This window comes from Varanus komodoensis, unplaced genomic scaffold, assembly GCF_004798865.1.
Source record: "Varanus komodoensis strain SLA01 unplaced genomic scaffold, ASM479886v1 scaffold4, whole genome shotgun sequence".
In the NCBI taxonomy this organism is placed as follows: Eukaryota; Metazoa; Chordata; class Lepidosauria; order Squamata; family Varanidae; genus Varanus; species Varanus komodoensis.
Window position 1 is genome coordinate 41,816,274 of NW_025335941.1, and position 27,963 is coordinate 41,844,236.

Genomic DNA, 27,963 nt, shown 5'->3' on the forward strand with positions numbered 1-27,963 from the left:
GCTCACCCTGCTACCACCATGACCAATTCTGCTCAAAATACCACCCCTGCTTCCAAACCTAATTTGTTAAAAAACAAAAAAGGTGTGTTACATTCACTTGCTTCTTAACATACAATTCAGTTCCTAGAAAGAACTAGAAAGGGGGTCATGGCAGTTAAACTCAATTACCCTCCCTCAGTTCTCCTTGGGCTCAGAAAAGTCAAACTATTACCCCAAATGAGGAAACAGCCAATTTTTTTGCAACCAGTTAGATCAATTTGGGCCCCCACCAGTGGGGTGCAGTGGTGTTTGACTTATCCCTCCATACACTTCCAATCACCTTCAAGTCTCCCCACACTCATTATCTAGCTATCCATTCATGACTCTCCTACCTTACTCCTTGAGATCTACACATTGACCTGTTTCAGATGACACAACAGTACACCACCACTTAATTATCATTGGGTACCATGGCATGTACCTTCTGACATCATGCAAGCACTAGATGTGGGTTGCCATGGCTTGTCATGTCCTCCAAACATGTCCAAAGTTGGAGGAAATTATTTGAGGATTATACAACCCTCATATTACCCATGGATTATTTCAGGGTTATTTGAGGTTTGTTTGAGTAAGAGTAACACTGGGTACAACCTACAGCCTTTTCAACATAACCATTTTGCGGATTCTCTTGTTTACACACCTATGCCAGCAGGGTCATATGGCAAAGCTGTGTCTTCTTGGAGAAAATCAGGATTGGAGTTATGCTGCTTAAACTCCAGTTTGGCCAACCTGCAGCATGGATGCCGCAAGAGGCATCATCAGCAGGTATCAGTTATGATTTCCGTTCGAGAATGTTTTGTCTTGACCTCAGGGTGGCTATACCTAGAAAGGTACAGAACAAAAGATGAAAAGGGAACAAAAGTGGATTCCCAACATTTGTAAAATATAGAGAAATGTTGTGGCCCACCTAAAAGGATGAATGCATAAATATATATTTAAGAAACAAATTTCATATTGCAGATAGATATGCAGCCTTGTAGAGCTATTTGTGGAAATGTGTATACCTGAAAAGAAAGTAAAGAAGTAATCCAGTTCCACTCATGCATGTATTTTCCAAGCCTCTTCAAGAATAACGAATTCTATTCTTGCTCTGTTGATCATATCCTAAACCTGAAATACGTGATACTACAGTGAGAAAGGCTTCATCCAGCAGGTATTCAAGGACAGTTCTAAAACCAGAAGATGTTGTAAGAAAGCCATTCCGCCAAGCTCACCCTCTAACACTAACCCTAACCCTCATAAAGAAACTTTTAAGAACAATTATATAAAGGATCTTATGTCTTTGAACCATCACAACAGGCAGAACAACCCTATGGCAAGTAGACAGCATCTAGATGGCCACATAACTTTTTAGATCCCCAGCTACAAGGTCATAAAATTGCATCTGTATCAGCATACCCTACTCACAGCTACCAAAGCAACTTTGAAGAAGGGTTTCCGGGGATTGGAGGAGGACTAGGAGGAAGGGGAGGGGAGGAGACCATTGCTGCCAAGATAAAAGGTGTCCCGGGGGAGCCTCAGCCTCCTTACTCGGCTGCTGTGGTTGTTAGTCCACATAAATAGCAACTGATGAAGTGAAAGTGTCCCTGGACTGTGCCTCTTCAGAGCGTAGGCTGAAGGTTGCATGACGTATGTTTCTCTGTATCAAACGTACCTACACGTATGGAAGCAAACTGCAAAGAAAAAAGTACAGCTTAGCCTTCTCCCTGATGTAGTAATTTTGCATGTCCAGGGAGTTTTTTTCTTTAAGAAGCATTCATCCATGCCTGGCCTGAAGTGGTACAATCCAGAAATGCTTTTAACAGTTTCTCTGTGTAAAGCAGGCTTGATTTCACTGCATACTGTTTAGAGACTCACGTGGTTGCCCAGCCTTCATTCTATACACTCTCTGCATGCCTTTCACCCTATTTGTGCTTACCAAAACAGATCCACTGGGCAGTAGGGGGACATACTCTTATGAAGGGCTCATTTCATGGGTGTGTGGGTGGATGGAGGGAGAAAAAGGGTCTGTCCAGATGTTTGTTTTAGTGACCAGATGTTGCTTGGAACTCAAGATGTGGCTCATTCTGTTGCTGAGATATTGCTGTGCCCCCAGGATAAAGCATTACATAAGAGCAGGATACTAGTCATATCACTTGTGCTGGATCAGGGGCAAGCACTAATGAAGTGCAAACATAAAATCCATTTTATCATTCTCTGGTAAGGTTCATGCACCTTATGTTTTCTTTGCAAACTGCATTGCAGAGCCATATGGTCTTGAACAAATGATGTCTTTGTGCTTGTTTGCACATCAGCAAAATGTCCAAATAACTTGACAGTCCCCAGTATCCTTATTGTGAGCTACTGTGAATACTGGAGAGGGAGTAGCTCGCTCACTGTGTTATGAGCTCCTGTTTGTCTCTATGGTGTCGTCATTATGGATAGCAGGCATTCCTTCAGCATGTAAGATAGGCTGCTGCAGATCCTTCTAGAGCAGCAAGACTGGTTCCTACCAGAAATTAAATCCTCCAAGGCATAGTATCTCTGTTACGTAATTGCATTTATTGCATGAGATCTATTCCAATGCTCTACTAGGAGGTCCATGAATTACCAATGGATATATGATGTATATGTATGAACATACGGATATTCTAATGACAGTTTGTGTGGTATAGAGTCAGCTGAAGGAATTTCCCCATTAAGATTGTATTCTGGAGTTTCTTAAAACCAATTCCACAATCCAAACTCGTGGAAAAGTATGTTTACTGAAGCATACACAAAAAGAATGTCCTTAGGATCACAGGTTCAGTGATCCCTTTCCTCTAACAATGAACTTCAATGTTTGAAGGCTGACAGGATAAGATCCAAAATGAGGAAGGTGAGCATGCATGAGGTATGCAGAAGTACAGTTCTTTTAAAAATCCAAAATGCTCCAGTGAGAACCGAGCATGCTCAGTGCTTTTCAAGATTCCAGGAATGTTGTTGGCCTTCTTGAGCCCCTCACATCTTATATCTCTGGCTGGCTGCAAACATGAAAAGGACTGTACCTGTTAGAGTGTGAGAATACACTGAAGCAGATTCCACATAGACTTGACACTTGCTGCCAGCTACTGTGAATATCCAGGTGGTTGCTGTGGCTTACCATGGCATGCGAATCCAGCACAGCGTTGCTTGTTGCTGTGGTCAACAAACCAATCCCAACCTTACACCAGTCCACTGGCCATAAGTGATTGGTTGGCCATGGCAACAGCCTGCCCTCGTTAGGTTCGGATGTCAGAATAAGCTGCAGTAGCCCCCATTCAATGAATATTCACATTGATTATCAGTGTGTATCACAACCCACCATGGCTTAAACAGTGGGCTGCAGAAATTGTGTAGACTGAATCATAGAGTTCAATGGGGGTGACTCCTGCATGGAATTGCAGTCTAAACACTGTGATGCCTTTTAATTTTATGTTTTGCTGATTTTATCACATTCAAGGCTGATTCAAAGAGAAATTACATTTCAAGGGTATATGTGGGGGAGAGAAGCTGACACTTCCCTCAGATATCCACAATCCTTTGCACAAACTTAATTTCAAGGTCTGTTGAAGATTGCATTTAGCTGCATTTTTTTAAAGCATTGGCTTAATTTCTGAGGCAGATGTGTGAAACTGAAAAAGACGAACCTTTTGCTGTGAGGATAGCCTTATGCCTAGTCCTTAAATGTTCAGTCTAGCATCATGTCTCCCTCCCCCAGCCCTGCTGCAGAGCTCAGATGATGCACAGAACAGCTACCCCTGGTGTGCTTCAGTAGAGACTGTTCATTCTCTTAAGGTATTAGGGCAGCTCTTAATTCAAGAAGACCGAAGTTCATCCAAATTAAATACACCTGCATTTATAGAAAGGGAAACTGAGGCCCTGATGAGAAATTCAGCTTTGATTGAAGGATCTATTCATCCCTTTTTAATTGCAATGCAAAAGGATGGGAAGGATAAAAACAACACAATCAAGAAGGAGATTTTGCTGTGTAATTCTATGCATCCTTACTCTGAGAAATTTAATGGGCCTTAGCTTTCTCTCAGGCATGTGTGGATAAGATTGAAGCCCGTGTCTTTCATTCTGCTGATGCATGATGTATAGGTATGGAGAGATCTGGGTTTTTTACTGCTGGCAAGAATACCCCGCGGCTAAAGTTCTGCTCACTGGATGGCACTGCCAGCAGAAGGGGCGGGAAGGATATTTTCATTGATTCACCCTTCCTGCAGCCTCTTCTGCCTTTGAAAATCTGCCTAGAGGGCTAGAGAACCTACTGGAAGAGCAGGAGGGGGACTACATGAGAAGAGGGGAAGTATCAGGAATGGCTTCCCTTTCCCTTCCTGTCAGTGGAATCCTACTTGGACCCCAGACCTGCCCACCACTAATGTGTAATAAGAAATGAAATTGATGATTACATTACACCTTTATCACACCTTTTCCCTCCTGTGAGGAACCCAAGGGGCCCTTACACAGCTCCACCATGACAGTAACCTGTCAGGTCACTTGCCCAAAGTCACCTAGTGACCTTTACGGCCAGGTGGGGACTAGAACCGGAATCTCCTAATTCCCTAGTCCAGTGCTCTAACCACTACACAACACTGCCTCACAGACCATACCACACTTTTATTAATTTATTAAGTTAAACAAAAAATACAGTGTGAAAAGGCCAGGAAAGAGATAAAATAGTCAGTTCACATAGCTAGCATGAGCAATCCGTTTATGATGTCTGGGCAAACAAATGTGTTTTGACGTGGCCCAACAACTGGTAAGTCCTTCTGCCTTTGCCTTGCCGCCCCCAGCATCACGTCACAGAGCAGATTGTAGGAGGAATCATGGGCTGTTGCACAGAGGGGGAATCAGTCAAAACTCTTTCTTCGGCTCCGTACATAGGACCATCCAGTTCATGGAATTCCTCTTGGCCCAATTCTAGATCCAAGCCATTGTTTTGGGAACGACTCCCAGAGGAGTGTGAGCTCAGTGAAATCTTCCTCAAATGAAATTGGATTTAGTCATGCCCGCCGCCCCCCCCGCCCCCATCCACCACACACACACACACACACACACACACACACACGACAGACCATGAATTAAGAAATGCCGCCTTGGTAACTGTACAGCAGCCTTTCCTGTTCTGGCGCTTTCCAGATACGTTGGACTGCAATGCCAGTCTTTCCCAGACAGCATGCTGCACAAAATAATATAATCAAAATAGCAGTCTGTACCTAATAACATAATGGCAGGGTTTAGGCATTCGTGGGGAAAAGAAGCTACAATTCTGCACCGCATAATTTGCGTAATTTTCCTTGCAGCATGAGGCTTGCCACGCTATCTGAACCCAGCAAAATGCACAGCAGGGATGGCTTCCAAACCACCCTAAACCAAAGGGTTGTTATACGGATCTCTTCAGACAACATGGGAACCCACCATGGGAATTATAGTCCAGTGTCTGGAGGACCATGGGCTCTCCAAACCTGAGCTGTCACCTTTATTTTTACCATGGAACGGTGTAAGCTACAGTCCAACAACCTCGAAGGACCATAGATTCCCCAGTCCCCCTTACTCAGAATTACCACTCTATCTTTGTACTATTTCTATACTTCCATTTTAAATAAAAATCCTAAAAGGTTTCCAAATAAATATTAAAATCGCATCTAAATTATAATTTTAAAAAACAACAATAAAAATCAATAAAATGATCATAATATGGGAAATAGGGGTGCAATACAATGGAACATCATGGTTAATTATATCAGTGCTTTTCCATTAACACCTGTTTGTTGACAACTAGAAAATAATCAGATCGAGTTTTATGCCTCCTTCAATGTCTGCGGCTTAAAGCAAACAGAGCCCCATCAAAGGGGAAAACACTGGAAATCCTGTGGGTTGTTGAGGCTGAACAGAAAATTAATGATTTTCCCAAGTCTGTAAAAAAGAAACAAAACTAAAAAACAGACTCAACAGAGGTGGGTCTTGAACTCTGCTTTCCCAGTTCTAAGGCAACTTTCCACTAGCCAGTACTGTTTCTATACTGGCATCACAATGGGGAGAAATGTCTTTTCTTTAACAGAAATTCATGATACTCAACAAAGACTTGATGTGCTGAAATAAAAGGGCATCCCATGAATAAAAGACCACAGGCAACCATGGAAGGATTCAGCAATTTTGAGTAATACCCACTAGAATAACTGGACTATTTTGGTATGTTGATTCAATGAAAAAATAATTCATTATCCAATATTGTATACACATGGGCTGTGAAGAAGCCAGAGTAGGCTGGCTCTTATTGGTTGATAGGTCTTAGGGACCTATAAAGAAAGTTATTGCTTCCAACAAATGTTCCAGTTTGCTTCAATGTTTGGTGAAGTGCTCTGAAGCTAGGTCATTCATACTAGAAGGGCATCTTGAGAACTCTCTCTTCTCTAGACTCCCATTTAAATTATCACTACCTAGAAATCCCCCTTGTTTAATGAATAATGTTATGGGGATACATATGGATGTTATATGATTTTTTAAAATTACACAAGTTACTTTGGTTTACATTTTAAACATTAAAATCTAGCTTTTGTAGCATAACAGGTAATGTATGCATTGGAGTCTGATTAGCAGAGGTGGAGCTGACTGAGGCAGCAATCAGGGGTAGCCCTTTCAGACCACTTGACAGCATACAAATATAATAACAATAAATAAATATATCAGTGCAATGTATGGGACAGAATGCTGAACTGGGTGGGACTTGAAAAATTGGGGTTCGAGTCCCCACTCAGCCATGAAGCTCACTGGGTGACTTTGGGCCAGTCAGGGTGTCTTAGCCTCACTGGATAAAATGCAGAAGAGGAGAACCACAAATGCCACCTTGGGTTTCTTGCAAGAGGCGGAAAGGTGAGTATAAATGTAAGGTAATAACACTTACCTTAGTTAAGAAGAAGAGGAAGAGGAAGAGGAAGAGGAAGAGGAAGAAGAAGAAGAAGAAGAAGAAGAAGAAGAAGAAGAAGAAGAAGAAGAAATGCTTGACATGGTTAGGGGGCTGTACCTTGCAAAATTTCAGAACTGTTTGCAAACCAGTCCTATCCATGTTTTTTCTTGAAGCAAGTATTGATTTCAGTGGGGCTTCCTCCCAAACAAGGGTAAATAGGTATGCATCTTGATCCTCCACATGCATCTGTGAGTAAGAATCGCCATGTTCAGTGCAATTTACTTCCACATGTTAACTGCAATTTGACACATATCTGTCTGCATGCTAGATACTGGTGCAGCTCGGGCTGGACCTTGGGGACCCCAAAATACAATTCATAAGGCAGCTAGTGATGGGGGCATCGGAAAACTAGACTCCTTTATTCTGACTGGTAAACGTTTTAAAGTTTGGGGGTAGTTGATTGGGCATGTGCACTATTGCAGATGATCTATTATGTTTACTTGTGTATATGAATATGTACTTTTGTACATGAATATGGGAGTTTATCTCCAAGTAAATGTCTTCGCCAGCAGCAGTAGACCCCATTTTATTCCTGTCTTTGTAACAGTGTACTCATTTTAGTGAGCTTAAATGACAAAACTGCACATGCTCAGAGTTTTTCTTTCCTAATCAGTGTTGGCAAACGGTTTGTCTGGTTTGCTCTATCTTATCAGGAACGTAGACCCGCTGCGGATGACAAAAGAAATGCAAGTCGTACACTCCGCAAATAGGCTATCTAGGGTGGGTGAGAGACAGAACAATAACTCTAACTCCTAGTCTAAGCTCGCAAGAGCGGCCTGAGCGCCGCATTGCATCCTGGAGACTGTAGTCCTAGACATCCCTGCTGTGCAGAACCCCGCGGAGTTAAGTGAAGGGGCGCGGCTTCGCGGCAGCCCTGTGGCGGAAGTGCTGAGCGCGGGCGCCCCTCAAGCGGGCAGGCGGGTGGCTGGTGAGCGGCTCCGTTTATATCCTCGGGGACGGCTAGTGGGGCTGGCGGGCGGGCGGCTGCGTCTCTTGAGAGGCGGAGTGGGGAAGCTGGGCTCCACGCGGGCCCCTCGCTTGACCGGAATGCGGCGGTCTCAAACCCGAGCAGGCGGGCCTGCTGGCCGGCCAGTCCCAGGAAAGGAAGCCCGAACTTGGGCTTACGCTGCAGGCTTAATTCGTAGCCTCACAAAGTCGGGCTAAAGTCGGCTTGCACACTTAAGTAAGGGGACAGAGCAGTGAATACCAGCGTCTTCCTCTCCCCACTAAAACGTAGCAAGTCCTTTTACCCCTGATCTTAACATGTGTAAATTTTTTATTGAAAAAACGAAACCACACATTTTATTTTTAGGTATTAGATACGTATGCCACATTTTAAAATCTCTAAGTGGTTTACAAGAAAATGTAATTATGTAAGATATACATTCAAATACAATTAAAGTACATCATTACAGGCAGAACCCCTCTGCATGCGATAATGTTGCACAATGCGGTTGAAAGATGGGTTTTGGCTGGGGTAGGATAGGCAGGGGAGTAGATGTAAAATAAGATTGATTTTTGTTGCAGTTTAAGGACTTTGCGGGGGATGTTTGTGTATATTTGCAGCCTGCAAATCACTGTCCCGATGTGCTGGCTCTGCTAAATTCAGCAAAATCCTCCCCCAACTTCTCATTTGCTTGATTTCTCTGAAGAGTAAAGGAAAACGAAATGCATAGGCATTGGATTGTAATGTTTGTGTTGTAAAGTTGTTCGATACTATTTACTCTCAGAATTACACCATTGCAGTTTTAGCAAAATAACAGGATAACATTGCAAGGCTATGTCTGTCCTGTGTCTCCCCACTGTTGCTTCTTCCTCCATTCTATATGGGGATTATGTATGAGAATTTTGGACTTGACAGGACATATTTAAATATCTTTGAAGACCATATTTTTAAAACCTTAATTATTACACATGAGTTAAATATAACACTTTTTATCACTTCAAGGAGGTCATTTGGGTAAACTTTCACACCTATACTAAAATCCTGGGTTTCTCCATTGTCTTTTATGGAAAGCTCTCACCTTTGCACCAAAAGGTGGTTTAAAAAAAAATGGCTTCCAGTATACATGAATACATTCCTTATCCAAACAACAGACGGAGTACAATGCTATTCCTAACAGAGAATCTTGTGGCTTCTTGAGGACTAACAAATTTAACTTGGGTATAAGTTTTTGTGAACACAAAGCACTTTATCTGCTATTTTATTATCCCTGTGTTTTTCCTTTCTATAGCACAGTTCAGGAGGCAGGAGGATGCTTAGGCTTTTTCTCAAGAGGTACCACTTTAAGGCTGGATTATTAAGCCTTAATGGAACCTAAGCCCCATTTTCTGGGAGTTACTACTGGAGCTAACTGCTGAAGATGGGATTTTTGTGGATGAAGATAACCAGTCCCTTTTTCCTTGTGGTCCTCTTTTATATTTTCTATTAGTTTGGCCATCCCTTTCCAGAATACAGCCACTTCTTGCTCCTATCACCTGTGCATAAGTGTTTGACTATGAAGAAATAAGATGGCAGAGCTGTCAGGCTCTTCTTTGAGGCTTTCCCAGCAGTCCTGCTAGCTTTCAGCATCTTTCAGTAAAAGACGTTGAGCATATACTTAGAGCCTTTCCATCCATCTGTTTATATTTTCCTCATTTCCAGGATGCATGACTAATATTGTACAATTTCTGGGGCGTAAGTAAGAAATGATGATATGCCTTTGTAATCTTTGTAAATGGTCCATCATGCTTTAGTTATTAGGGGCTATAAGAAATGAAACAAATGCTAAACTATAAGTCCAGCTAAAAAATCATCCTGATGTTTCAAGGGTGCTATGCTTGGAATTTAGAATGCTAGTCAAAAGTCATTGCAATTAGTCATTTTAACATCTCTGACCTATAAAATACATGGGAGATATTGGGTTCTTAGCTAATACAAGGTCAGAACTACACTAAACTTTTTATATCAAATAGAAATATAGATAGGTATAGAAATCAAATGAATAAATAACATCTGTTTTCAGATACATGGCGAAGGATAACTAGACAGCTGTAAATAAATGCAAACTTGATACTGTTGGGGTTGTATTCAAGAAGTGCAAAACATCAAGCTATCACTTTTCTATAACTTCATCACAATTTATACCACTGCAAAAGACGCAGTTACTAAGCAAATAATAATACTTATAATGATACTGAAATTTAGCTGGATGCCAATCATTATGTAGCCAGTGCATCAACCAGATAAAAGAGGGGTGGTGTCAGATACTTATAAGAAACTCAGTAGAAAACTTTTTGAGGAAAATTATTCTGGGCGGATGATAACAGAAATTAGCTAAACTAGATGTGTGTGGACATGTTGGATAAGGGGTAGAAAAAGTACAAAAGTACTTCTGATTCTAAAAGTACAAGCCCACTTAGTAAAACTTCCAGCTCAAACTATGAGCCAGATTCAGACAGCAAAGGAGAAATGATTGTATTGGCTTATAGAGAAGGCAGGGAGAAAGCAGAAAACAAAGGACACCGGTAGGACAGGGGAACAAATGAGGACAGGAGATGAGGATAAAGTGAGGCTCATATAGAGCATAATTTTTCTTGCAGCCCCCACTTGTATATAATAATTCTACTCACGTTAGTCTGGCTCTTAAAATAAGAGTGTTAGTAATGGAAAGAAACTTTATTGACTGAAAACCCATAATTTCACCTGGAGTATCGTGATCTTTACCAGGGCTTGCCAGAGATGCCTTAAATTATTAGCAGTTTGAAATTGTTCTGCCTTCTCCAATGGAGGGAGGGGAAATGGCTTGTATTAATCAGTGGTGGCAGCTAAAGATAGCACCTGGTTGTCTCCATACTGAGCAATAAGCAGCTTCATAGTTCGTGCTTTTATATAAACTAAAGAAATAAACAGACTCACAGCATTCTCTCCTAGGATATAGATGAATCTTTTTCCTTTTGTCCATGCTGCACAGTGTTTATAGTCTTGACTAAGAGCAGCTCTCCAAGGCCTTAGCAAACTTTATTTCACCACTCTATTACTTAAGCTTTATTTACTGGACATGCCAAGTCCCTAACCTGGGACCACCTAATACAAAAGAGGCTGCAACCATTGCTGGGTTTAAACTACTATTCCTAGTCATAGTCTAAATGTGGTTACATCCAATTTGAAGAGTCAAACATTATGAAGTGTTGTATTAGCACATGTTTATTGTTTTTTTCATATTCATTACAGATAAACAAATGAAAGGATGGCTAAAGGTGCACAGAAGATCGTTAAAATCTAAAATATTTGCTCTTGAATAGTATGAGCATTTCATGATATGCTCAGAACATAGAGTACTTTCCAGAGATGCTAGCTTCCTTACTCAGCTGCCCAACAAGAACATTTACTGCTGTTTTCACAATTGTACCCATTAAATTAAAATGTTGGTGTGTTCTGGAGAATTAAATAATTAGCAGAGCTAACTGTTGTGCATGGCCATTGGGAAGACAATGTCCCTTACTCGAGTTGAAAATCCTTGCTTTCTGATGTTCTTGATAATCGCTCAAGCAATATTCATCTTGATACTGTACCGAGGCAGGACTTCAGTTGAATTTAAGCATTACTTTGATCAACCGAAGCAATTGGACTATTCAGTAAGAGAGGACGTCTATACAAATCTCAGTTTGTACACTCATGCTCCTGATAAGATGACTATACGATACTGCACGCCACAGTCACCAATACACGGTATGTATAAAATGAAAGCAGTGCACAATATGGATCCTTATGGTTTCCCAATGCCATTGTCATAGGTTGATTTGGGTTAGTGAAGCCTGATGATTTGATTAAGTCAACTGTGAAGCTAACTTTAGTATGCAAATTTCAGGTAATTGTTATCCTGGGATAGGCCCCCAGTTGTGACCAGATGTGGGAAAGCATTTTCCATTGTGTTAATTCCAATCTTTTAATCTTGTACTTCAATAAAATTGATAGAGATTGTGACACACAGTGAGTTCCTTCCTCCCCTTAACACCCTGGTTTTAGTGTTTTCCGGTGTTGGGGTTGCAAAATATCCTATCCATTAAATAACGTGTATACTTCTGGTTTTGTGCTTTGAGTCAAGAGACAACACATTCTTGTATCAAGTATTGTTTTGCTCTTGAGTGGACAATTCTTAGAAGTATTAATTATTTGTATAAATTATATTTATACCCTGCCTTTTTTCCTTCCAAGGAACTTGGTAGCTTACATAATTCTCCTCCTCTTCCCTACCTGTGAGGTAGGTTGGGCTGAGAATCTGTGCCTGGCTGAGGTCCATGGTTGACCAGGGACTAGAACCCATATGTTAGCTTTGTTGTTTATTTGACTTGCATTTAGTAACCATGCTGAATTAGAAACTGAAATTTTGGTTTGGTAGAAATTGGTAGAAGCTGAAAATTTTCAGATGCAAATGACCTTACACAAATCAGCATAGGGAATTTTACATTTCAAAATATTCTAGAACATCCCCATCACTGTAAATAATAATTGTATAGTAGATACTTTTTTGTTTCCTACTAGGAGATGGTAAGATGTTAAGCAAAATGGATTCTGGAATGCTTGAAATTAGGGGTGGAAGAATGAGCAGTGATCATGCTTGACAAGATTCTTCCCATTCATTTTTCTTCAATTTGCACTCATGTTTGTGATTGGAGCTTATTTTGCATGAATAAGAACATTCTGCAAAATAGTGTGCTATTGAATGGTTAAGTTATTTACACACATTGCACAAATTGCATAGACTGGACATTTTGAGAAAGTTATGAGGTTGAGACTGGGCATTTTCAGTTAAAATGGACTGCTGTTTATATCCCGAACTGTAAACAAGGCATTTTGCAACATGAAATGAAATGTTTATATATCCCTACTTGAAGTGCTGTAGGGATAGTCAGTGTGACCTGTTTAGTGGGGGCTTTAGAGGGTGGATTAGGCAGTAATTTTTCTTATAGAATGGTCTGCTTATATCTATTGGGATCATTTTGTTGTATACCAAATTATATTTCTGAGATTTTCCCCATATTCTAGCAGTGTTAAATTGAGGCGCTTGTGCAAATTAAAGTACAGCTTCTGTCAAGCTAAATGATGGCAAACTGCTATTTTGATCTACATCTGAACTTGGAGTTTTGACCAAATCAATGACTCAAGTCAGGCAGTTGACTTGAAGAGCAGTTGCAGTTTTGTCCCCACAAGACACAGATGCAGAAGCAGGTAACGCCTAGTTGAATATGTTAGTTTATTGTATTCAAGTGTTCCATACTGGTCCTGCATGACAACTGTAGTAAGTGTTCCTTTTAGCACAGCTGATAGCCAGACTATATGCCCTAGACTAGAGCTTGTTGGATTCTAACTCTTAACTGCATTTTTGCTGTTAATCTGTTTCTCAGATCTTCTGAGAAAACCCAGATATATCTTGGCAAAAGCAAATAATACATCTTTGGCATGTTGTTGCTTTGCTGTTATACTAAAATGATCGGGCAAACATTTGACAACACAAGTTTTTATGCATAATGCCTTTGAGTCTTATCCTATATTTGTCTGACAAGTGCTCGTGATTATCCTTTCAACTTGGTGCTTTTTTAAGTTTAAGAAACTCAATGTTTGTTTGGATGGTAGACTTTATTTTTGTGCTTTGAGTTGCATATTTATTTCTTGTATCCCTTTGTGTAGCAAAGTAGAATATTGTATACAGTTCTGGCCACCACACCTGAAAAACAGCATTGACATTGGAAAAGGTGCAAGGAAATTCAGCTAAAATGATCAAGGAACAGCAATGCCCCATAAGAAACAGTTACAGCAGCTGGGCTGTTTACTTAGAAAAAGGGGAGTAAGACGAGACATAATAAAGGTGTATAAAATTATGTATGCTGTGGAGAGAGAGACATTTTTCTCCTTTCCCCATAATAGTAGAACCTAGAATCATTTGATGCAACTGATTGGTGGGAGATTCAGAACAGATAAAAGGAAGTATTTCTTCACACAGTGCATTCTTAAACTATGGAATTCACTGCCACAGGAAGTAGTGATGGCCATCAGTTCAGATGTCTTTAAAAGCAGATTGGACAAATTCATGAAGAAGGCTACTACTGAATGGCCTTGTTGGCTCTGTGCTACCTCCATTATCAGAGGTTGCATTTCTGTGTAGTCCAGTTGTTGAGGCGCTTGGACAGGCAGAAAACTTGCATCTTTCCTGCTTGAAGGACCCTGTGGGCAGTTGGTTTGCTACCATGTAAATATAATGCTGGATTGTTTGGATCATTGGTTTGATCCAGAATGGCTTTTCTAATGTAGAGTCTAAACAGACTTCTAGACCATACATATGGTCCTTTAGGGCGAGTGCAACCCCATCTTCTTGGGTGGATACCTGTGCTGTGGTTCTCCACATATTTGTTTTTTATTTAAAATCTATGTGTTCTTTCTTGTAGTAGTCATAAAATATAAAAGGTAGCAGCTTGCAGACCCCCTTCCTCCCCCCCCCCCCCCCCAAAAAAAAACCCCGCAGAAAAACTCCTTAATACTAAAAGTTTCCAGTGAACATGTTTGTATGTAATGCTAGGCCATGGTTCATTCTTCTGGGAATGTGACTAGGCTTTCCCTGGACTCGTTACTTTCCCCTCTTCCTTTAGCATTGCAACAAGGAAGGACTTCTTCCATTTTAGATTAACTGCAAGTTGCCATGATGTCCAAAACCAGACAAATGTGGCTAATTGTCACTATGCTCATTGTAAACAAGTCAACTTCAAAGTATAATTTGAAGCTTTTTGTTTTCACTAACCATAGTCACTGTTGAGGTTTCATACACCATACGCTAAACAGCAGATAATCAAAAAAGGGAAATGGAGCCTGCCAGGATCCTCACAGTTGTATGGCGGGTGTGGGGGGGAGATGTGCAGGGGAGGCTAATTTATGTTATGTACAAACAGTGAATATGACAAAGTGGTGTGGGAAGAAAAGAGAGGGAATTGTTCAGGCTATCTCAGCAACATAGTATTAGTTCCATAAAACTTCTGCAATTCATTCTGTTCAGTGATCGCAGTATTGGCAAATGCATTGTTAGCCAGCTGGAATATAGCTTCCTGCTGTCAGACTCTTGAGAGAAAGGTAGTATGTTTGCAATCCACCAGAGTGACACTTTCAGTCTTTCAATCACACTCTAGAAAAAGTAATATTTGACTCAATCGACATGGTTTAAGTCAGGCTGTGGGAGGGATTATGTCCTTTGTTTTTATATGCATTAAATGTCTAGGGTCCTCATTAGTTGTGGATAGGAATAACTTCATTTTCATACTCTTGAAAGTTAAGATCTGTAGGAGGTTGTCAGCTTTTTTTTAGATGATTCTACTCATGATTTTTACTGATGATTCAGTTTGTTTAGTTAATGCTGACATTTTCTGTGCTCACCTGGTCCACAACTATCACAGAGAGCTATAATTTTCAAGGTTCCTCCTCCTCCTGGAATCTCTGGGGTTTTCAGAGCAGAATGGATCCCTCCTAGTTGGTTCTTCATATTCAACTGTCTCTTCTCTTTCAGGTGAAGGTTCATCATATCTTAACCCCGACAGATACAGAAATATGTCTAGAAGTTTTTGATTATTAACAGTGTTCCCATCTAACTGTAATTCTAGTTTTTCTCCACTCATCCCTGAAGTACATTGGCAAATATTCGACTTCCATTTGTTACACAGGAGAGAAAAGAAAATTATTTTCCTCCTTGTTCACAAAAATGCTCTTGCTGAAATTAAGAAGGTGGTGGAGAACTAGTAATGGATAATTAGATAGATGGATGACTGCGAACTTGATTCAGTTCTAGTACTTAAAATGAATTGCAGAACTCAGACTCTTGATAGCAAATATACATCTTTCATTCCTGTATCTGATTGATGGATCTCTAGGTTCTAGTAAAAACACAGTGCATGAAGCATGAAGTCTGTCCCCTCCCCACCCACGTTGTTTAACATCTTCAGAACTTATGAGCCCTTTCCAGTTTTTCTAACACAGCTTTGAAATCTGAAGCTCCAAACAGGATATGTCACACAGTTGAGCAGTCGGAATTTAAATCAAAGTTAAATCTTATAACTGTGTTGAAAGAATGCAGTTTTTCTGTTTTGAGTGCTGAAAGTGGTACTTCTATAAACAAACTGTAAAGGTGTTGAATTGCATTGTTGATTCTATTCTACAGCTGGAATATAGGTCAACTACTTGATCAAATATTTGCAATTTGCTGGTCAATCGACTTGGGTTTTTTTCTTTATTGAGCTTGAACAAATTTTCCTTGACTAGCCCGAATCTAGTCAATCCATGAAAGCTTCTGCATCCCTTGACTGCAACCAGCTGTGCTTTGCCATTATATTTGTGCCTTTGCCATTATATTTGTGCCTTTGCTTTCTCTGAAGTTAAGATAAATCATGTTGCTGTGGACAATTTTTAAAATTTCAATTTTTGAAATTTTGCAGGGTTTTTGTACTTTCACAGAATCATATACTTGACTTTGAAAAATCCTGTAAACAAAGTCTTTGCATATTATTTTCATTATCTTTTGTGATGACAAGAAACCCTCTGTGTGAGAGTGTGTGCTAGTTTCTACATAGACAAAATATATCTGAGAGTGTACTGTAGCCAGGGCAGACATATAGATGTGTAACCCCCTGGGCCCCACTGCTGAAAGTGCCATTTATATTCACTTCCATAGTTATGCTTCTATGTTTAGATTATGGAAAGTAATCTTGATAATTATTCCAACAAGCATTGAAGTCTAATTCTCAAAAGAATCTGAGTATACATGAAGAAGCAAATCTGCTGGAACACAAGACTCATAAACATGATAAAAATTATGGAACAAAATGTTTGTTAGTGACAAAATGTGGAATTTGCATTTTGATATACTGGTCTCATTCAGATGTAACACTAAACCCTAGTTTAGCATTACAGAAATGATCTTGTGCATATCTCTGGACTGCACATTTCTTTGCTGCCTTTCTCTGATGTGCCTGTGTAGAGATATCGAGAAGCTTTTGATTCCATTTTAGGTTAACTGCAGTTTGTAGTGGCATTCAAGCCCAGACAAACTGCACTTTGAATGATTGATAAACACAAACTTCAAATCATAGTGTATGCAGCTAACTTGCTTTAATTAGTAATAATTAAGCAAGAGCTTCCAGAGTCCCATGGTGGGTGGGGAGAGGGTGTTTTTATAATGCTAAACCAGTTGTGGAAATGCAGCCAGTGTTTCCCAATTCTGCTGTAGAAGAAAAATAGTATTTCTAAATGAATGTATTTTGTGGAAGAGCTTATTCCATTGAATGTAAATGCTTGGTTTAGAACGGTTATCTGTTGACTAGGATTTCATAATGATCTTCTCTCTCTCTCACTTATTAATCCATCTTCTTATACAGTTGGACCTTTAACCATCACCTTTGACACAGTACCCAGTGAAAGAACAATTATCAGCAAAAATCCATATGTCCAGTCAGGTGGCTGCTATAGCCCTCCCCACTGCCTGGCCCGTTACAAAATTGCTGTCATTGTGCCATACAGGAATTGTGAGAAACAATTGCACCACTTCCTCTATTATATTCATCCATTCCTCCAGCGTCAGCAGCTTAACTACTGTATCTACTTGATTCATCAGGTAAGCCAAAGTAAAGGCATGTTCCAAATCTATAGGTGAAAGGTCACATGGTTTTGAAGAAAACATGCCTTTATAATTCTGACTACCTCAAATATCTTAGAAATAAACGCTGCTTTTCTTTAGAAAGAGATGAAATGTCAATGATAATGCAGCTTCTCAGATCATACTGTTTTTAACCTAGGTGGGAAAGTTGTGAGTATAGCCTAGTCTAGTCTATTACCACAGACTCTTCTGTGAAAGTAGTGCCCCATCCATGTCATCTGTTGATGTGCGTTTAAGTAATCAGAAGCCAAGTACCAAAGATATGGATCTCTGAACTGAATGTTATTTGCTTTTGTATTTTCTTTGCAGGTGTGTTTGTGTGACTAATTGAAATGCAGGCTTATATGTCATTCAACTAATCTGATCATTATACTTATCACTATGGGGCATCAAGCTTCCCAGGTTAAAGTCTTGAGTAGAAAACTGTTATATTTTTGGTGCAATATCAGTTCTGCAGATGCTTGCATTCTCAGTCCAGAATTTAATTACTAGCGCTTCCTTGACTGAATTCTTGTTTTCTGTTCCTTTCCTCAAGTAGAGCCGTCCACCTTTTAATCTTCAGGCTGTTCTTTCATAGCTATTCTGGATCTTCCCTTCAGCCACCTTCTGTCTCATTGCCAGACCTTTTCCCAGTATTCTGCCTGCTTATGTAAAGTGTTCATCCTAGCTGAACTGATAGCTTTGTTTCCTCTCAGAAAGCTGGGCTGTCAACTGTCTAGTTTTCTTAGCAACAGATTGTTCTGTGGCAACATATGAATTTGGACAATCATGTCAGTAGCTTCGGTGCCCCAAGAACAAATGCCATATAAATGTGAGCAAACCTTGCTCTCTGATGACCTCATTGGTGTGTTCCATGACTAAGCTATGTGTTCTCTTTCCAGGCTGGAACTGGGCCATTTAACAGAGCAAAGCTCCTTAATATTGGTGTCCGTGAAGCCTTGAAGGATGAAGATTGGGACTGCCTACTTCTGCATGATATAGATCTCATTCCAGAGAATGATTATAATTACTACATCTGTGATGACTATTACCCCAAACATATGGCCACTGCCATTGACAGTTTGCAGTCCAGGTAACATCACCTGCTCACTTTAAGAGTCTTTAGTGATTTGAGGGTAGATAGTCTCGTTGCTAATAAAGCATGGCTTTTTGCTGCTGGAAAAATAATCATTGTTTATAAATAGATGCTTGCTTCACTCTTCCCAAATCAGTAGTTCGGAAGTAGTTGTAAAGAATGGATATATAGTTTTATATGTCATTTCATTTTTTAATTGGTTTCTGATTTGAAAAAATCTAATATTTAGGAATCAGTGTTGCTGGGGAGTGGAGAATAATAAATCAGTGCAAATAACAAAATAGGCAAGTTGCTTACCTGTGGCGATGCAACCTTCCATGAGCCAATTCAGTGATCACAAAATTCGGATTAGGGTGTTAAAAGAGGAAGTCCACATATTTCTCCTGCATGTAGTACATGTCCTTTAATTGTTTTAATGTTGGATCTATTGATGATGGGCCTTCTAGGTCTGCTGAGTGGTCTGGAGGGGAGTCAGAAGGTAAGGGATGGCAGCCAGTGTCAGTTCCTCAGTCCAAACAGCATCAAAGACTGGATTCGATATCTTTTCCAGTCACATCTGCATCTGGATTCTGAGGGACTGGGCCATACTCTAGATTCATTCAGCAAAGGTGCCAGGTCTGCCAGTGCTGAGGCAGGATCCAGAGAAGAGCTGGGATGAACAGAGGAAGAAGTGTCCTTATTGGACTCATAATCCATTGGTGAGGATGGGTTGGAAATGTAGTGCAGGAGAACTTGATATGCAGGCTGGCAAAGGAGGTAAAGGTGATTTTGCAGGGTGATAGAACTCTTACACTGAAGAAGCTGGCCAGGGTGGCATGAGTGGGTGAAATACTGGCAGTTTGGCAACTTGTCCACACTCCCTGAAGATGCCAAGACAGTACACCATACCATACCAGGGGTTGTATGTGGGTCCTTGGTGGTACTGTCCCCACAGGTCGAAGAAGCTCCAGTAAGATTGTGGTACTGGTGAGACTGAATTCCTGCTCCAGTCTGAGAGCAGGGAGTGGGAGCATTCCCTGTGGACCTTGGTACCAAATGGCTCCAGTGGTACATGGACTGTGGGTCCCCTTGAGTCCATGGCAGAAGTGGGCACGAAGTTTTAGGCAAGGCTGGGGCAACTATTGCACAAAGGACCTTATTCCAAAGCTTTGCATGGAGATGACGAACTCTTTGCTTTCATGCCTGTTAAGAGAATGTCTGGCAGTGTGGGCATTGATCAATGGTGTGCCCTTCTCCCAGGCACAAAAGATGCAGATAATGCCTGTCAGTCAGGGGCAGCCCGGCATTGCAACAAACGCATTTACAAAAGGGAGCCTGTGCCACCGGGGCTGGGGAAGAGGAAAACAGGCAAGAAAATAGTTAAGGATAGTCAAGGAGTGAGATAGATCAGGTAGGCTAAGATGATTTCTGTTTTTGGTTTTGTTTTGTTGGAAGAGAGGTTAAAAACAGGAGAGAGAAAATTTGTGAAGGTTTGGAATAAAGGGACCAAGAAAGACACTTAGAATTATTCAGAAAAAGAGTGAAAGAAATGCTCTGAGGAAAATAAGGAACAGGAGAGAGAAAGAACTTCCCGAGGCACCTAAGATAGTTAAAGAAGAACTGAGGGAAATGGTGGGAGCCCCTCCCATGTATACAGATGCTGGTGGTGGGGGGAGTGTTCCCACCAAAACACTCTCAGTTATTAAATCTTCCCAACAACAGGCTCCACACAGGTGCAGAGCCCAAATGTGTGATGCACAGAGACCACAAAGAAGAAGTTCTGTTGTGTGAAATGAATATAAATTTTATTACCACTGTTATTGCTCTGCAGTCAGTCTTTCCAGAAATTTTGCATTTATTGGGCAGAACATTGGGAGGTGGGAGCAGGGCAACTATTTACAGAGCAATTAAGCAGAACCATCGAAACCAGTGATTCCCAAAGTGGGAGGTACTGCCCCCCTGGGGGTGGTGGAAAGATCTAGGGTGGGGGGGGCAGTGATTGGTTGTTTTAAATTTGCAGTAGAGCAAGACACCTAATACAGAGAAAGTGGTATGGGGGTGCTAGGGTTGTCACCCGAGAGGAGAGGGAGCAGCAGCCCAAAAACATTTGGGGATCTCTGATCTAAACTATGCATCCTTTCCCCAGGTGTCAATCATTTGGTAGGTGGAGTGTTTCTGTCTGGGAATGCTACAAGTTCCAAGACTCAACATTGGAATGCAAGAGAGAGTAACACTGCCTTTGATCATATTAGAATCTTGCTTGCTTTTTCCGTAATTAATATATTCATGTTTTCCACCTTGGTACAACAGCAAGCACTCAATGTGCATGAATATGAAAATGCAGAATGAGCAATTTTTAATTGCTATGTGGCAGGCTAAAAACAAATGGTAGTATGAATTTTTGTACTATTACGGAGTTTTAGTTTGGTTTTCACTTTGATTTTTACTTCAAACTTTTGTATTAAGTTTATTGTGCTGTATTTTATGGTTTTAATAGTTGCAAACTACCAGTAGGATGGAGAAATCCTTGTACCTCTTTGCTTTTATCAGTGCAATGCAAGCTCATTTAAAACTGCCCTGATTTTATTTTTCCCTGCAGTTTACCACATCGGTTCTTCTTTGGCGGTGTAATTGCTTTGACCCCAGAACATTACATGAAGATAAATGGGTTTCCAAACACCTACTGGGACCGTGATGGCAATGATGACATCGCTGAAAGGTGATTTTGAGGAGACAAATGCTCCTCAAATATAAAGGTGTTAATTAGGACAAATACATTGGCCTGTAAAAGAATGAAGCAAGACCTACTGGTCCATTGTATTTAGGAGACAAAGTTAGGCATCCACAGGGCTTCTATTTGATATTGAAAGGGTTGGATCTTTTCCTGCTCCTGCTTTCCTTAGATACTGAAGGAAATAATATTTAGTCATCATGTCTAGTAGCCAGTGAAGGTATCCTCCATGAGTTTATCTAATCTCCTTTCAAGGCTGCCCAGATTGGCAGCTATTGCTACACCTTGTGGAAGTAAATTCTGTAGCTTATGTGCTGTGTGAAGGAGGACTTGTTTGTTTGGAATTTCTCATTGTGCCATTCATTAGATCATCCTGGCTTCTACTATTATGAGAAAGGGAGAACAACCTGCATAATTTTGTCATGTTCCTTCACCTTTGTCATGTTTCAAGTGTGATTGCATAGTTGGCAGTTTTATTATTTTTCCTTTCACCAACCTGGATACATATGGCCAATATTTTCATTGAACCATTTGCCACAACTGCATTCCCGGTTTCACTGAATTCACTGAAAGCTCAAAACAGTGCATGCGTAAAGTTAGGAATTGATCTCAATGTGTATCACTTTACTCCTGTTTTCCATCAAATCACATCTGCCATTTTAATGCCCATTCCTGCAAGTTAAAGAGACTGTTTTGTTTTTTCCCATCAAGAATAATTTTGGCAACATCAGCAAATGTACCCACCTCATTGTTCATATCTAATTTTAGTGTGAAGGACTAAATTTTTTGAAAATTCATGTAAGCAATATCTATTGGATCATTGTTACTCACATGCTTATTCAGTCTCAGAAAATTCTGCATGGTTAGTAAGGGACAAGACTTGCCTTTGCAGAAATCACATTGATTCTTCAGAAGCAAAAATTGTCTTTCTGTATGATGTAAACATATGCTGGAGACCGATTCAAAGCCAAACCATAAAATTCTCATTTTATCAAGTCCATACACTAAAGCAAACTGCTTTATTTATTATTTCATGTATATCCCACCTTTTTCTTTTTTAAAGAACTTACATCATTTTCTTCCTGTTCTCAGTCTTATTGCCACAAGAACAAACCTGTGAGGTAGGTTGGGCTGAGAGTCTGTGACTGACCCAAAGCCACCCAGTTGGCTCCATGACTGAGTGGGGACTAGAACTGATTACCTGAGTTCCAGACCTGCATTCTTAACCACTACTGGCTTCTTACAGAGGATATGTGGTACTGCTTGTACCCTAAAGCAGCTACCCTGGGGCAGCTATTTACATATTTCAGTGATAGCAGATGAAACTCAGCATCTCATCAACTGAGACTGAAGGTACTTTTAAGGCCACTTATTTGGAGCCTATAGAACAAGAATATGCCATGTAGTTGCTCCTACTGTGTTTGTGTTTGCTAAATTCAGGCTTCTCATGCTATGTGAAAAGCTGTTTTTCAAACTGAGGAATTTCCAAAGCTTTATGTGATTTAGGACAGGTGAAAAGATAGTTAGTTTGAGACTTGTGTACAGGCCCACAAGATTTTACCATGGTTTCTTACTGGATTTTCCAGCCAAATGGTAGTTCAGACAAATTTAAGGACAGTTTTTATGCTAAGACTGTTCAACTAATGATTACTGTGGCAAACTTTTAGGAAAATGAATACAAAAGCTCCACATTCTAATTTTATTCTCAAATGCCATAAAAATTTAAATAGAATGTTTTGTTCAAATAATGGGAGTCCTTTAAAACATTGTGTTCTGATATAGGGAAGTTGCATGGAGTGCTTTTAAAGGAAAAGTGTGATCAGATTTAACTTCTAAGAAAAGTAATTTTAGATACTCTTTTGAAAAACACACCTCTATTGGTACAAAGAAAGTTCTGATTCTTCTCATCCAGCAACAGCCTCACATATTCCTTTTTACATTGTAAATCTGAGGCCAATGACTGTCTTGTGTATTGTTGGTATAAAGATGCTTTAAATAAAAGTAGTGTGGGAGGGCTGCCAACAAAGAAAATATATGCCCAATATAACCTTAACACGTAACATATCTGCAATTTTCCCTCTGTATTACTGCTTTGCAAATATATTTGTCTATGTTTCCCGATCTTGCTCACTGCTTTTTACCCTATATCAATATGTGACAGCTTAGCTGTGAAGAGAGGCAACAAACAGGAAATGGAGGAAGGGGCTGAAAATATTTGAAGACACTTTGTAAGCAGGTGTTCTTACTTTGGTAATGGGTTTTAGAATACTATGAAGCAACTGTCTTTTTAAATACTTTTTGCTAGCTAGCAATGAAGTGGAAGAGGGAAATGTGGGAATGATTGGATAAATATCAGACAAGTGGACTTATAAAATAACAGGGTTCCCCCCCCCCCAAAAAAAAAGCAGAACAGCTGGTGCACAGGTTACCATTTAATTTGTTGAGCTGATGCAACAAAGGTGAAGGAGTTTCCCTTGTTAACTAACAGCACCAGGAGACCACTTGCAGAAAGAATGCTGACATGGGTATTAAGGCAATGAGGAGTTCAAGCCGAAAGGGTCCTGAAATACATGCCAGAGCTGGAGAGGAATGAAGGGAAGAACAAGCCATGATGAACCTTATTATCTGTTGGTAGTGCCATGGGTTGGTCAGCAAACAAGCAATCCTATGGTAGCTTGGTGTGTGTGAACCCACTAATGATTTAGACTTTAATGGCCGTAACCATTTCAATTGCATTGTAGTTAATCATGGGTTTGACTGTTTTCTTATTGAGAAGCCCTGCTCTGAAATAGCATTTCCCACTGTGTCTTTATTTCAAAAGGATTCAAATAGTCAGAATGAAAATAGTGCGATCTGTATTTGGACGTTATAAAAAGGTGGACAACGGGCAAGCTTCTGGAACTCCAGAATACAGTAAAAGGTGACTATCCCCCCCTTCCATGCATAGTCAATTTCTATATATTTTTCTCCTCCATAGTTAGGGCTAGTTCAAACTCAAAACAGCACCAAATTCCTATGTCATTACTAGAGTGTCTTGAGGTTGCATAGACTTGTAGCCATTTGTACCTCTAAACAATGTACATCAAACTAAATACTGACAAGGTCAAACAGCAGTTCTGCTTAATTGGCATCTCCTGATTGCCCAAATGTAAGTGAAATGTGACTTGCAGTTCTGCTGGAGTTGCTGAAAACAGTGCATAGCAATGGCATAATTTAACCTAGAAATTCTTGTCTCATCTGTGCAAGCTGTTTAGAATTGAGGGAAAGATGTACTGTATGTGTTTGGAGGCATTTACATTCTTATGTTTTATTTCTCTATATAAGAGTTTATGTACTGTTTTCAAACCAGTGTGTTCAATCAAGTCAAACACTAAGTATCTGGGGCATTATGTTCATCTCAATTAGGTGCTGGTTATTAGCTATAAAGCCCTTAATTAGGTTTGGGACCAGGATCCCTAAAGGAACATCTTTTTCCCTATTTGCCCTCCCGTCCTGAGATTGGCAACAGAAGCCCTCCTCTGGGAACCCTCTTTGAAAGATGTTAGGAGACAGAGTACCCAGAGGAGGGCCTTCTCTGCGGTGGTGCCCCAACTATGGAATGCGCTCCCCAGAGAGGTCTGCCTGGTGCCGTCATATGTTTTTTGGTGCCCGGTTAAGACCTTTTTATTTAATCAATACTTTAATATGTTTTAATATTGACCCTTTTATTGTTGTATTTTATTAACTTGCAGCCAGAGTGGGTTGTCACTATTTATGCTGTAAGCCATCCAGAGACGCAAGTAATTGGACGGCATGCAAATTTTTATAAATAAAAAATAAATAAATCTCAATTTTTCTGGGCTGCATATAGACAGTCTTCAGTACAGACAGTTCACAATACCATCAATGCCATTTCTTGTCTTTTCTGCACAGGGGTGGGGGTGGTGCAGTTTATACCTGCTGCCATCCAGATACTTAAGTCTTAAGGTCTCATCGCAATTCCTGTATGGAATCCCATTTTGGATTGTAGGATTTCACCCAAATATTAAGAGTGTTCTCACAACATTCATAAGATCTATCCTTGGAATGCTAAGATGTGACCCTTAGCATTCCAGACAGGTGTTACCATCATTAGAATGCACTGCTTGGCTACATGCTTTCAGGTACTGGATTAAAATGTAATATGCTGACACCTCTGTAGGATATCTATACCTTTTACAGAAGGATGTTTACATTAGTTTCTGATATAAAACCTTTCTTACTGAATTGCATTTCTTAGGCCTATCTGGATTTTCTTCATTCCCATGAGATTAAGGCAGTCAAGTCAATTCCAGAACAGAAGATTAGGGATTTTGATTTTCAGTATTCTATAACAAATGCTTCCAGGTCCTGTTTACCTCTGCATTTTGGTCTAAATTTTGAATTCCTCCAAAGTGCTAGGTATTTGGAAAATTTGACATTCCAAAAGGCTGGCAAGTCTTTTCAAGAGCCAAATTAAACCACCTTCCATCTGCAGTTTTAGATGGGCATCATTGTGGTGTGCCATATGAAAATGGACTATGCCTTTGTAATAATATAGACATTCAAACTTGGGAGCACATCCTTTTTATATGTGCTTTTTACAGGGATGAACACATGAGATTATTTAACCCTGTAATGAGTGACTTCCTGCATGGGGCTTTTCATAGGCATTTAAAATACTTCCTAGCCAACACGAACAAGTTCAACACAGAATTAGTGGCCAAGTTGTTGTTGTTTTTTTAAATCAGAGAAAAGAACATGCAAAATGATTCTTGCTTCGGTTTTTTTTAAGTCATGCTCATGTAATTTATTGAGCTTTCTTAATCATTTTTGAAATGTTTCTATGAGTTTTGTCTGTGACTGCCCAATAAAGATGGATTGAAACCAGTATGTTCAACATACACTGAAAACTATGAAGGACCAAAGTAGACTAATTGCTAATCACGAACTGAGCCACTAAGTAAAAGGAACCCAATTTGGTTCTGGAGCCTAGTGTGGAGAGATGGATCCTTTACACCTTTGTCATTGTTGTCTCAGTCCAGATTGTTTCCCCTGCCCCCAAACAGGTTTTTTCCCCAGTGAAAAAGTTATTTACTTCATTGGGAACTCCTTCAGTGCACAGTGCAGGCAGAGAGACCCAATCTGAATAAAGGCCATGGAAAAGGGTAGAGGGTTAGGGTTAGGGCTAACTCTTCTGTTCCCAATTTCAATCTAGATTGGGCCAGATAATTCTTAACAGTCCATCCTGTAGCAATAGATTATCTGCTTGTGGTTGGCCCCTAGTTTCTGCTTGTGAACATTTTCAGTTTATCATTTGTTTTCCCTGAAGACCACCTTTCTATCTTTCATGTACTTGCTAGTAGACAGAAAGCTTTTGCAGGTAAGGCTTCTACCACCTGGAAATATTTTCCTTCATTCACCTGTGGCTAGTCTTACTTTATAGCACTGGAAAACCTCTTCATTTCTACTGACAACTCAAGTTACTGTTTGATCTGCATTTTGTATGTCTGCTGTCTCTGGTTTGCTTGTCCACAATTTTGCTTTCCTTTATTTTAGGTCTGCTTCATTGCACACTAGAAAAACATGGAAAGATGATGGAATGAATTCTCTTGACTTCAAACTCTTATCAAAGCAGCAGCATCCTCTTTATATGAACATTTCTGTAGATATTGGAGTCCCACCCATGCTGCCTCCTCAGGGTATGAAGAAACAAAGCCACATTTTATAACCCTTTTACCAGAGTTATCAGAGCACAAAAGTGTGCACATGGAAGACTTTGGAGATGCATTTTCCCTTCTGTTAGCTACATTACTAGTAAAGAAAAAAACAATGAAAACAGCAATGTTACATCTACTGTTAAAGAAGGCACTTAAGGGTGCAGTCTTCCAGCCAGCTGGGGTACAAGAGGTAGCATAAATGAGAGGCATGCTGATAGGAGAAGACATATAAGCTGCCAGATGTTCCGGTTACAGCCATGGAAAGCTCTAAAGGTGTGGACATTCCACCTATGGAAGACTAAAATGGGGCATTCCACGATTTTACATCTGTTGTTGACTACACTTAGGGCTGGCTTAATAATTTTACTTTCTTAATGAGAGGGAAAATAAAATCTCCCTCAAGCAAGTCAGCAGCTCCGCTGGAGAATCTTCCCTACATGAAATTGCTATATAAGTGTTTCCAAGTGCACTATCTACTGAATCCTGCTCTCTTTTCTGACCAGCACAATTACTAAAGAGCAAATTTTGGGTCATAAACCACTTATGCTGTTATGGGTATTTGCCACTGCTGTAGCTTCTCAGCAATCTGAATGTAAAGCTAATGTGGATATTTAAGATTTTTGTTTTTCTGCACCAGTGTTAAGGGTTTAAGATTACAATTAAGTATTAACTATATTTCAGAGTATTACTTTTATGTTTATTTTTCAATGAATGCAAATAAATAGTTGAATAGCATTTTGCTTCTTGTAAGAGCTCAGATGTCATCTTGCTGTCTGCTTTTC

The 27,963-nt window shown here is 40.1% G+C and overlaps 1 protein-coding gene across 2 annotated transcripts; it reads left to right on the forward strand.

The window, feature by feature from the left end:
• Positions 1-7,851: 7,851 nt before the first annotated feature.
• Positions 7,852-27,916, forward strand: LOC123029122 (beta-1,4-galactosyltransferase 3-like). Of its 2 annotated transcripts, XM_044441736.1 has the most exons (7): positions 7,852-7,937; positions 11,223-11,720; positions 17,402-17,637; positions 18,561-18,751; positions 21,333-21,452; positions 24,286-24,384; positions 27,021-27,916. In XM_044441736.1, the coding sequence occupies exons 2-7, from the start codon at positions 11,465-11,467 to the stop codon at positions 27,190-27,192; spliced, it is 1,074 nt and encodes a 357-aa protein (XP_044297671.1). In that variant the 5' UTR covers positions 7,852-7,937; positions 11,223-11,464; the 3' UTR covers positions 27,193-27,916. The 2 variants fall into 2 exon arrangements, with proteins under 2 accessions (XP_044297671.1, XP_044297672.1); XM_044441737.1 differs by lacking the exon at positions 24,286-24,384.
• The last annotated feature ends 47 nt before the right edge of the window (positions 27,917-27,963 follow it).